Source organism: Sesamum indicum, linkage group LG13 (genome assembly GCF_026168435.1).
Source record: "Sesamum indicum cultivar Baizhima isolate 11 linkage group LG13, ASM2616843v1, whole genome shotgun sequence".
Classification (NCBI taxonomy): Eukaryota; Viridiplantae; Streptophyta; class Magnoliopsida; order Lamiales; family Pedaliaceae; genus Sesamum; species Sesamum indicum.
Window position 1 is genome coordinate 14,938,149 of NC_142669.1, and position 11,524 is coordinate 14,949,672.

Here is an 11,524-nt window from a genome sequence, read left to right on the forward strand (position 1 = left end):
CATTCTCCACAAACATGAGTCTATCACTACCACAGGTACTTGTGGATCAGGGCTTCACCAAATCACTTGTCATGACAATGGTTTCTGGTTTGGTGATCGAACGTTCTGCGTTGCTGCTGTAAGTAAACTTGGAAGATATCAGGACTTGATAATCTTTTTAAGTTAATCAGTTCGTTTAGGCACGTAGCATTGAGACTTTGCTGAAAGTTGTTGCTACCATATACTGCGTCGTGATGAATAGCTTATCGATGTTTTTGCATTGTTTTGCTGATATTTGTGTATTTGGTTTGCAAGATATTGACAATGCGACATCCAAGGAGGAGTGTCTTTTTCGGCTGCCTGCTTTCTGTCATCGTAAGTATTTATGCATTCAGCATTTTATCTCATGTGAAATGATAAATGCGTAAAAGATTCCCTTAATCGAGAAAAGGGCAATTTGTGCCCGAGTTTTTAAATAAGAAGCTCAGTGCCTCCCTATGTACTTTTTGGTGTTCGAACAAAATTACCTTTGTCTTACATATCTGAAAATCGATTGTTTAACCGTATATACGGACGTTCGAACTGTGAATGTGAATGTGTTGTAGGTGATGACTGTTCTCTCTGCTCTTGTTGGATGGGCTGCTCCTAATCTGGTGAGCAAATAATCATTTCATTTCTGTAATTGGCAATGTGATGTATAAATTTAGCAAGTTTTTGTTACCTGCAAAGAGTTGGATTGTGTATTTATCACTGCCCAAAAGGGGTGTGTCAAGCCAGAAACTTCTGAAAGATAGATTTAGGCAAAAGGGCAATCAGCCTTGCCAAATAAGGCATATAGATAGGAGCAAAAATGTCTCACTGTTAATTTAAACGGGCGGACATGTAATTTTCATTCATTTAAATGAAAATAAGCTATTCTTATTTTATGTTTTTGGGTCATTTGATTCTGAAAATTAGTGACAGATTTAGCGGAATTTGGCACACAACGTATTCTGTTCTTTGTGTTTGGACTTTGGTCGCTGTGGGACGCATACTGTGAAGATGATGAGTACTTCCTTTTCCATTCTCATAGCGTGAATGCATTTACACACGTCATACCATTGGTTTGACTGAATCAGGTATAATTATGTCAAAATACATGAAATTGTTAATAACTTTGTTAATACATGAGATTAGCCATCCAGCGTTTAAAAGGCCCAGGCCATTTTGGTTTGGGCCTTTTTTTTGTTTACACATTGCATTAATTATTTGTTGTGGTGTTTGGAATATCTCATCCTACAGTAGAGAAAATGAATTTACGAGAGAAACTGGGCGGTGGAGCATGCAAATTAGGCATGCAGCAGCAACTCCGGGGGAGCAAATATATTAGGCATGCAGCAGCAACTCCGGGGAAGCAAATATATTAGGCATGAGCAGCAACTCCGGGGGAGCAAATATGGGAGAAGATTCAAGACAGTCATGAAAAATGGGAGAAGCCATGAAGAAATGAATGATGTATGCATTGGTGAGAAGTCAAAGGATCATGCAAATCAATATAATAGTGTGAGGGTAATTTAGCCAAATCAAAAATCAAAAGAAATCTAAAAACTTATTCATGCTTTTATATAGATATGCAAAACTCAGTTAAAATTTTCAACTTACACTTATCCTTTGCTCCTCAGATTGCCAACAATGGCGGCTCTAGCTACCATAATACTGACCAACAACCCTCTTCGCCGGATGACCCCAATGCCCCGGGCCGCCCTCACTAACAACAACTACAAAATGCGGGTCCCTTTCGAGCTGAAGCAGGGGCAGTCCCGCCATTTCCACGAGCTCCCATCTGGTTTGAACATGGAGTTCATCTTCCAAAAGGGCTGGGACCAGAAAGATCAGAAACCTCATAATCCACCTTTAGTCTTTGTCCATGGAAGTTTTCATGCGGCTTGGTGCTGGGCTGAACACTGGCTGCCCTTCTTTTCTCGACATGGTTTTGATTGTTATGCTCTCAGCTTACTTGGTCAGGTACGCTTCTTGCGATGCTAATTCCCGTTTGGTGTTCAGTAAAATGTGGTAATTCCTTCTGCTGTATACATTTCTAAGGATCATAAACCATTATGCAGTTGTATAATAAGAAAAAGAACCAGTTTTTCGCAATTTCAGTGTGTAAAGGTTCTTAATTGAGAATGCCTAATTCTTGGACCTAATACAAATCTCAATGGAATTAATCCTAAGGTGGCTATAAGAAAGATTTGTTTTCTAATTTCTACCTTTTTGTTATGTTAGTTGTTAAAGTTACCGCACTGGTTTGCCAGCAGATATCAGCTTGATTAACCGATAAGCTGTGATTCAATATGTTCTATGTTATGCTGTCCACTCATTTTTGTCAGTTTATCAGTCATTGACTATCGATCTCTTGGACCCATTACTTATTTTATGAATTTCTAGCTACCAGTTACATGCTTGAGTTGGATATTGGATTCTAAATCACATCATTTTATTGATTTTCAGGGAGAAAGTGATTCTACGGATGGTGCAGTCGCAGGTTCGCTCCAGGTATCTTTGCTTTTCAAGAGATAATTATTCTTTTCATTAGCTAAAATTCATCTAGTTGTGGAAGTGAACTAAATTGTTTTTCTATTTCCGCCACTACTGGTGTAGCATGCTTATGCATATTGGTCTAACCCTGAAACTCCATACATGCAGTAGACACATGCAGCTCATGTGGCTGATTTCATCCAGAAGGAGATTCAGTTACCCCCAGTGTTGCTGGGGCATTCTTTTGGTGGGCTCATTGTTCAGTATTATCTTGCAAATGTGGGGAATGGGAAATTACAAGGTCAGAAGCATTTTCAACTGATTGGTACTGTTTTTGGATGGAAAAGCAGGAAATTGACATTGAACGTTTGTAATCTTCAATGGGAAAGTAAAAACCAAGTCATTGGCCACCGACGCTCAGAAAGAATTTAGGAAATCTTGTATTGTAGATAGACACAATCTTTTACAGGGGATTAAACTTTTGTTTCCTTTCATTTAAGGGAGGAGGAAAGATGTTTGTAATATTTTGCTCTGGTAATTCTTTGAATTTCATATAATTCTATGAGGTTCTGATATGAAAATCATTATCTTTAAGACAGAGCTAGAAGACAGAATAATCAGGTGTATTAGACATGTTAATAGAACAAGGAAGGTCAAGGGAAGAAATTAGTTCTAGATACAATCCTCATACATGAGACATTGTTTGTGTTGAGAATTAGGCCCTAAGCTGCTAGCCCAATCCATATCCTGTGGATACTTAAAACTGATGCATCATACATCTTTGAAGACTTGTAATGTTTATTGAAATGGCTTTCTAAAGAAATTTTGCCCTGTGACTTACTTCTCTGCTACCATTCTCCATCTCAGAGAAGGAACTCTCACACCCTTATCTAGCAGGAGGAGTTCTTGTTTGCTCTGTACCTCCTTCAGGAAATAGGTGACTTTGTCGTAACTGTCTCATTTTGTATGTGAATTCTGTTTTACCAAACTAACATACCTTTTTTCCCTTTTATTCAGTGGCCTAGTTTGGCGGTATCTGTTCTCCAAACCTATTGCTGCATTTAAGGTACTTGTTCTTTTAGAGAATGTATTCTTCACAGTTCTAACTTCTATAATGCAAGTTCCAAAATGTATCATTGATTCAGTGAATTACTGCAAAATCTTATTATTTCAGTTTTATTTTCAACATTTTCTTTTCCATAGAGTGATAATACTACTTGGTTTCAGTACAATTTTCTGTATTATTTTTATCTGCTACCGAAAATTCTGAAATACAAATGTTAGGCACTTCCCTGTTCATATTAACAAATGCATTCTCCAGAGTCTACATGATTGAATACTTCATGGATCAGGTGACACGCAGTTTGGCAGCGAAAGCTTTTCAAACTTCTCTGCCTCTTTGTAGAGAAACCTTCTTCTCTGAATCTATGGAGGATCGTCTTGTCCTTCGGTTAGTACTACAAGACTTGTGTACTTGTACATTCTTAAATTCAAGCCACATGCTGTAATCAATTTTGGAATGAATCATCCAGAGGCATTGGATTTTGCCTTTGACAATGGATACATATTATTTGCTCAAAGAGCATAGTCTTGCTAAGTTGATCAAATTTATGCTCCAAATCTGGAATGAGGTCACTGTAACTGAAGAATTTTTGACATGGGATTATTGGATTTTAATAGTTCTAAATGGCGAAAGAAGTTATACAACAATTGAATTTGAAATGTACCAAATAACAAAAGATTGAAAGAAAATGACTCTCTCTGCAACTTGCAGTTCTTCTTGATTCAAAGGGTTGTCTTCCTATGCAAGAATAGAAAGTAGCCTGTCAATTCGAGGGCTGATGCTAACAATTATCACCACGTGGTAGTTTGAGTGGTGGTAGTTGTGCAAGATTTAGTTGTATTTGATAAACCAGTACAGCAGCTGAGTAACAGGGAGTTTCTACAAAAGATTCTTGGTCTCAAAGATAATGGAAAACTCAACATAAAATTGGTTAGGGTTATGCCATGTGAAAATTTCTGAAATGCTTGATGATGCTGCTGCTAGATTTTTACAAGTATTTGAAATGATGTTTGTAGACAAAGACTTCATGCGATTGCCAACAATCTTTGATTAGTTAATCGGTTGAAGCCCCACTATCTCATATTAAAGAAAGAAAATGGGTTAAGCTAACTTCAGTTGGTTGCTTATCTTAAATACCATACGTCTGCACCTGCCAGGGGAAGGGAGTGATGTTCTTCAAAATTTGGAAGTGGAAATTAGCCTTATGCACCTTGGTTTGGGTTTGTTGGGTGACATGCTTATCTTAAAGCACATGGATTCAATTATTCTGCAGAAACATGATTTCCTATATCTGATTTAGATTTGAAAAACGGCATATGATAAAACTTAAAAGTTTATGACTTGAAGGCCATAAAGTTGCCTACCAGTCACTAGTTAGCCAGTCTTTACCACATTCAGCCGAAGCAATGCCCCAGAATGCAGACTTGCTGTGAAGATTGGACGGTTTACGATTTTGTGTGGGTGTTTCCAGAATTACATGAGGGTGTTTAAGGCATAAAGGAACCTGATTTTCCTACTTCTTTACCACATTAATCACTGACATCTTTTGAGGAATCTGATTGGGATTTAAAAATTGGTTCCTTTACTTGTTGTTTGTCTTCTATGACTCGTTACATGCTCACATTCTCATAGTACTTGCCTACCTCAGATGCTCAACCATCCATGCCAGCTATAAGAAACAGAAAGGAGAGCAAAAAAGAAGTTTAATTTTTCATTCTTCTCTGGAAAGCTAGCTTAAACTTTTTTTAACTTTAAATTTGTGCCAGTTATCAAAAGCTGATGACAGAGAGTTCAAGAATGCCACTGTTTGATCTAAGGAAGCTCAGTGCATCACTTCCTGTTCCTCCCATGAAAGATTCTTCTATCAAAATCCTTGTTGTGGGAGCAAATGATGATTTCATAGTGGTAAAATTCTCACTCTGAAATCTAAAACATTTTGTGTAATGCTTATTGACTGATATGCATATCTGTTGTTGAAGCTTCTGAAAATAATAGCCCTTCTGTTGCTTTTTTCATTTATTTTATTGCAACTCATGCAATTGTTTTCTTGTCTCTCCTTGCCTCTGGTTTTATTGCCTACAACTATAGCATTTCTGAAAGAATTTTTGGTATAAACTGAGGGTGTCTGAGTTACAAATCTTATGATTTCTGTAGGACGCCAAGGGACTTAGTGAAACTGGCAGCTTTTATGGTGTGTCACCTGTCTGTATTGAAGGGGTTGCCCATGACATAATGTTGGATTGCTCTTGGGAAAAAGGTGCAGAAGTGATCTTATCATGGCTTACTGGTTTGGATAGAGAGATGGCTAAATAGCTCTAGATTAAGATATCAGAAAAAAAAAATTGTAACTTTTCTGAGCACTATTGATATTGTTAGTTCAAGATGGCTGCGCCTATGAAATATGGTGAGCATAGAACTTAAATTCTGAGGAATAGTAGCATTTAAATTTCATTAGAGTGAAGGGAAAGGAATTTTGTAAAAGCCTTATCAAGTGTTAATGTTCTTGTTGCTGGCAAATTTCATACTGCTAAGTATATGCTGGTAGGATACAGTCTTTTTTCATTTTCTTTCCCCTGTCATTTTTTTTAACCTGAAGAATCACTCAGAGCTGCATTATGGTAGGATCCAAATGTTAGATTGGCCCGGACATAATTTCTTTTTATCCTTAAGGTGATTGAGTTCTTGAAAAGGAAATACGAATTTCATGCTTTACTATAAAAAAGAAACGTACACTGGTGTTATGTGTTTTCTGTGTGAGGTAGATAGTCTTGCTTCACAGAGTTAATAGTGTGAGGCTCATGGTGAGACTCCTGCATAAACTATTTGCCACAACCATCCTTCAGTTCAGCTCTGATTTTCTTTAGCTGTACCGAGATGCCTCTCATGTCAATCCTTTCCTCTGGTGATTCTTTCAAGCAAAGCAAGGCCACATGAATGATCGGCACGAGCAACTCTCCCACCTGGCTCTGTTTCTTGGTTACACCTTCCTCACCAGAATTAAGGTCATAAATAAGATTGGGATCCAGCACCTCTCTCAGGGCACCAGGGAATGATTTGATTACCCATTGATGCAGACTCAAGCCTTCTCTAAACATATTATCTGTTGGCCTCTTCCCTGTGAATGTCTCCAACAGCAGAATCCCAAAACTGTAGATATCAACCTTTGTGGATACATGGCCATCTAAACCGAATTCTGTTTGAATGACACTAATCTTGATTAGAGAAAGTGAATAGAAACTATGTTTAGTTCAGAGGCATGCTGTATAGAAACATAATTTTAGCAATAAAACTCTTATTTGAGAAGAAGGTAACAACTATATTATGAAGCAAACAATCAGGAGAAGGGGTTCTGGGAATATTAGAGAACAGGTAAATGACCATACCTGGAGCAATGTACCCAATAGTTCCCAGAGTCTTAGTCCGGATTAGCTCTTCATCTTGAGCCAGAATTTTCGCGATCCCAAAATCAGCAACATGAGCTGTCATGTCCTCATCAAGAAGCACGTTCGAGGGCTTTAGATCACAATGCACAATCGGCATCATATAATCATGATGGAGATACTCAATGGCCATTGCAACATCAATCACAATATCGAGCCTTTGGACAAGGCTTAAGGAATTGCTCTCAAAGTGCAACCATTTATCTAAGCTTCCATTAGGCATGAACTCCAGCACCATAGCCTTAAAGTCCATATTTGAGCAAATGGAGATTATTTTGACTAAGTTTCTGTGCCTCACATTGCTTAAAACCTCACATTCAGCATCGAAATTTTGCAGAGCCCTGGTGTACTCCATATTGAAAACCTTGATTGCTGCAACGGTACCATCTGAAAGATCGGCCTTATACACCATACCAGAACTTCCCTTCCCCAATAAGTTGGATTCGCTGAAACTTTCTGTTGCTCTGAGAAGCTCATAATAGCTGATGACCTGATGTCCTATTGGGACAGAATCTGATCCAGTTGGATTCTTCAGGTGCTTCTTTCTTGACAAACTGAGCCACACAAGAAGACATATGACCACAAGAAGTGTTGCAGCAATGGGGATTGTTATCTTGAGAACTAGAGACGATTTCTTTCCTTGCCCGGGGCCTCGAGCTGAGCACATTGGAAAGTTCAATTTAGGAGCTCCACACAAGTTAGGATTCCCCATCAAATTTTCTGAAGTAATGTTTGTGAATACTCCAGTTGTCGGGATTTCTCCCTGTAGCATGTTGAAAGAAAGATTTAGATACTTGAGATCGCGAAGTGATCCAAGGGATGGAGGAATACCACCAGAGAGCTCATTTAAGGACAGATCCAAGAATTCAATGACTATCAGATTGCTCAAACTGTTTGGTATAGGACCTTGAAATTTGTTCTGCGACATATCAAGTGCAAGTAGGTTCTGAAGGCTCCCTACCGAGTTTGGAATTTCACCCGAGAAGTTGTTAGAAGAGAGGTCTATGATATTAACTGCTTTCAAGTTTCCCATTTCCACCGGTAGCATGCCATGTAGTTGATTCCTGGACAAGTTTACACCTTCCACCTTCACCAAATCCCAGAAACGCAAAGGCACAGTAGAGTTTAATCTGTTAGCAGCCAGAGAAATCTCTCTTAACTCAGTTAGATTCTGAAAACATAGGGGTATTGATCCTGAAAAACTGTTTTCTCCAAGATGTAGGATCCCCAAAACTTGTATGCTACAGAATTCAGTTGGAATAGTGCCTTCTAACTTGTTGCCTGTTAGATATATCCTTTCTAAATTCTGCAAGCCAACGAACGATGAGGGTACTTTGCCTTGTAGATTGTTATTAGATAATCCCAAGAAATGCAAACTACTCAAGTTGCCAATACTATGTGGAATGCCACCCTTAAGCTTACAGGATATGGCTGTTAAGACTTTGAGATTGCTCGATAAGTTTCCAACCGAGTCTGGTATGATGCCATTGAGAGGATTAGAATCAAGGACAAGATATTGTAGATTCCTACAGTTAACCAACGAGTCGAAAAAGTCAAGACGAGTGGACAAGGGATTGTTAACCAATAAATTGACTTGGAGGTTAAGATGCTCAAGTGCTACCAGGTTTCCAAGCATCATTGGAACTGGCCCGTTAAAGCTGTTGTTTGAAGCCTCCAGGGTGGTGAGCTTTGTGGCATTGCATATTGAAGGGGGTATTTCTCCACTAAACTGGTTATGCGACAAGAAAATCTCTCGAAGATTAGGAAGCCAATTACCAAGATCATGAGGAAGATCACCGCTAAGGTAATTATGTCTGGTTTTTAGTATTTGAAGTGATGTAATGTTGAAGAGACTGTACGGGATGCCACCAGAGATTTGATTGTATTCAAATTCGAACCACTCCAAGTTCTGCAACTCACTGAATTCATTCGGTATATTTCCACTCAGATCATTCTCAGTCAGAAACAGTTTGGTAAGCTTCGATGCATTAGACAGAAACGTTGGAATTCTCCCAGTAATCCTGTTGCTGTCCAAGAAAAGGTGTTCAAGGCTCGACAGATGGCTGCCTAGACTCTTGGGGAGTTGACCTGACAGCCCGTTTATAGAAAGGTCCATGACTTGCATCGTTGAGATGTTGAAGATCGAATCAGGTATCGAGCCAGTATGGTTATTACCACGGAGGGCCATCACCGTTACACTAGCCAGCTTCCCCAGTTCCACTGGGATCTCACCAACCAAATCATTCTCATGCAGATAAAAGTACTCCAACTTCGAAAAGTTACCCAAAGAAGCAGGAATCCTACCCGTGAGATTGTTGTGGTCGACGGCTAAGTGCCGAAGATTGCTCAAACGCCCAAGCTCCTCAGGTATGCTCCCTGCTATGAAGTTGTATGACAAATCCAGTTCTTGAAGCTCCCCACACTGACTCAGGTTCGCCGGAATCCTCCCCTGGAGAGAATTCTTTGTTACATTCAGAACTCTCAGCTGCTGCAAGAACCCCAATTCACTCGGCAAAACACCTCCCAAGTCATTGCTGCTAAGATCAATCACAACAAGATTACTCATATTAGCAATATCTGAAGATAACTGTCCCTGAAGAGCCAATCCTGAAAGCAGCAGACTGATCACTCTCTGATTCAAGCATCTAACTCCAAACCAGCTGCAGAAATGAGCAGTCGAGCTCCAGTTGGTGGCCAAGATGCTGTCTTGTTGCAGCAGAAGATGGGATTTGAAGGCCATCAAAGCCTCATAGTCAGTGGCATTGGTTTCAAGAGCTGAACATGAAGAAGGAAAACTGAAAATCAAGAACCAGAAGAAGCAAAGGCTGGCAATGGTGCTTAGAGCTGAAGACTTGGACAACATGGTTCCTCGGATTTGGGTACTTTGTTTCTTGTCTAAATTTGGTTGATGGCTGACTGAAATCAAGAATGGCTGGAGCAGCAAGCTCTCACCGTCCATTGTTCGGAGATGGTTGGGACATTACTACTTTAATACTCAGTAGTTGACTCCTCCTTCGGCATTTAGTATATATATCATGTTGATAGTTGTTCTTATATAATGATGTTATCATTTTTATATTAGTATATTTATTATATTTTTATGTAATGAATCATGATTTGCTTGACTTTCCGTTGCATTTAATTGTCCTGGTGTTACAAAAGATATAGGATTAATTATATGTTGTCCTTTGAACTATGATCATTTTTATATTCTGATATTTAATTTTTTTTTTTGCGTCAATTTTACAAAATTGTATATTTTGTTATTTATAACTTTTTTCAATCAAGTTTTTTTAAAAAGTTCACATGCAGTGGACATGTGATATTTTTTATATATACACAGCATGTGATGTTATTTCGACAAAAAATTCAACAAAAAAACCTCATATATGGCAAAGTGTAAATTTCGTGTAGTTGAGATGGCAAGCTGACACAAAAAAAAAATTTAGATGTCAGAGTATAAAAACAGACATAGTTGGAATGACAAAATATAATTTATCCAAAAATATATTTCAATTAGATTGTTTATTTCATTTAATACATGTATGATATATTTACAGTGATATGTAATTTTTATTTTATTTAAAAAAAGATTTTATAGGTGTGTTAACGTAAATCATCAAGAAAAAGATGACATTTGATTTGACTATTGATGGTTCATGTTTGTCCGGTGAGCTTTGCTTTTGACTCTAACATCATCAACTAATTACAGGCAATGACTTGTTCATTTATTCTAGGCAATGTTTTCAGAATAGAATCGGTGGATCGATTCAATCGAAAATTGGTCATTTATTCGGCGCAGTTAATATATTCAAAATCGGTGTGGTCAAAATCAGCAAGGACCAATCAAAATTGGACAAAATTTGTGAGCCGATGAGCAATCAAAAATTGGTTATGACTATTTTTTGGAAAAGAATAAATAAAAACTTTTCTATATTTATATTCAAAAAGATTTAAGTTTGACATATATTTTTTCAATGTGGGATAATAAACTTTGCTTAAGATTTTTCATATTTATAGTTTAAAGTGTATAAGTTTTGTTTTATATTTTTTCAATGTGGGACAATAAATTTGGCTTAAAAATTTTCATATTTATAATCTAAAATCTTTAAACTTGCTTTATACTTTTTTACTGTAGTACAAAAACTTAAATTAAAATTTTTAATATTTATAATCTAAAGTATTTAAGTTTTGGACTTTTAGCTTATACTTTTTCAACATGGACAATAAGTTGGGCTTAAACTTTCATATATATAGTTTAAGGTGTTTAAATTTTTTTTTATACTTTCTCAATATGGGATAATAAGCCTAGCTTAAACTTTTTATGTTTATAGTCTAAAGTATGTAAGTTTGGCTTATACTTTTTTAGTATGGGACAATAAACAACATCTAATAATCAATAGGTTTAATAAATTAATAATATAGATTTTTTTTTCTGATTTAGTATTAGCGAATTTGGTGAATTTTGACTAATGGGAGGAGTTATTTATTAGATGGAAGCAAATTTCAAAGGTAATAGATGTAA

General features: G+C 37.4%; 2 protein-coding genes across 5 annotated transcripts; one reads left to right on the plus strand and one right to left on the minus strand.

Annotated features, from left to right (window-relative positions):
- The first annotated feature begins 1,461 nt into the window (after positions 1-1,461).
- Positions 1,462-6,076, plus strand: LOC105176160 (alpha/beta-Hydrolases superfamily protein). 2 transcript variants are annotated; one of them, XM_088877205.1, is made up of 9 exons: positions 1,462-1,483; positions 1,641-1,983; positions 2,470-2,514; positions 2,668-2,797; positions 3,364-3,433; positions 3,514-3,562; positions 3,849-3,946; positions 5,326-5,464; positions 5,714-6,076. In XM_088877205.1, the coding sequence occupies exons 2-9, from the start codon at positions 1,651-1,653 to the stop codon at positions 5,870-5,872; spliced, it is 1,023 nt and encodes a 340-aa protein (XP_088733331.1). In that variant the 5' UTR covers positions 1,462-1,483; positions 1,641-1,650; the 3' UTR covers positions 5,873-6,076. The 2 variants fall into 2 exon arrangements, with proteins under 2 accessions (XP_088733331.1, XP_011097184.1); XM_011098882.3 differs by lacking the exon at positions 1,462-1,483 and having other exon boundaries at positions 1,595-1,983.
- Positions 1,904-10,035, minus strand: LOC105176195 (uncharacterized). Of its 3 annotated transcripts, none has more exons than XR_002288232.2 (3): positions 6,943-10,035; positions 6,291-6,752; positions 1,904-2,044 (listed from the first exon to the last, which is right to left on the minus strand). XR_002288232.2 is itself a non-coding variant. In XM_011098926.3 (2 exons), exons 1-2 carry the CDS (start codon positions 9,956-9,958, stop codon positions 6,379-6,381), a joined length of 3,390 nt encoding a protein of 1,129 aa, XP_011097228.1. In that variant the 5' UTR covers positions 9,959-10,035; the 3' UTR covers positions 6,239-6,378. The 3 variants fall into 3 exon arrangements, 1 of the variants encoding a protein (XP_011097228.1); XR_016063730.1 differs by having other exon boundaries at positions 1,910-2,041; XM_011098926.3 differs by lacking the exon at positions 1,904-2,044 and having other exon boundaries at positions 6,239-6,752.
- Between the last annotated feature and the right edge of the window lie 1,489 nt (positions 10,036-11,524).

Bases quoted from the DNA above. Each gene is read 5' to 3' on its own strand.
- LOC105176160 (XM_088877205.1), top strand. From the start codon at position 1,651: ATGGCGGCTCTAGCTACCATAATACTGACCAACAACCCTCTTCGCCGG. The intron at 3,947-5,325 runs GTTAGTACTACA...AATTTGTGCCAG, and splicing joins GAGGATCGTCTTGTCCTTCG to TTATCAAAAGCTGATGACAG. The intron at 5,465-5,713 runs GTAAAATTCTCA...TGATTTCTGTAG, and splicing joins CAAATGATGATTTCATAGTG to GACGCCAAGGGACTTAGTGA.
- LOC105176195 (XM_011098926.3), bottom strand. From the start codon at position 9,958: ATGGACGGTGAGAGCTTGCTGCTCCAGCCATTCTTGATTTCAGTCAGC. The intron at 6,753-6,942 runs GTATGGTCATTT...TCATTCAAACAG, and splicing joins TATTGGGTACATTGCTCCAG to AATTCGGTTTAGATGGCCAT.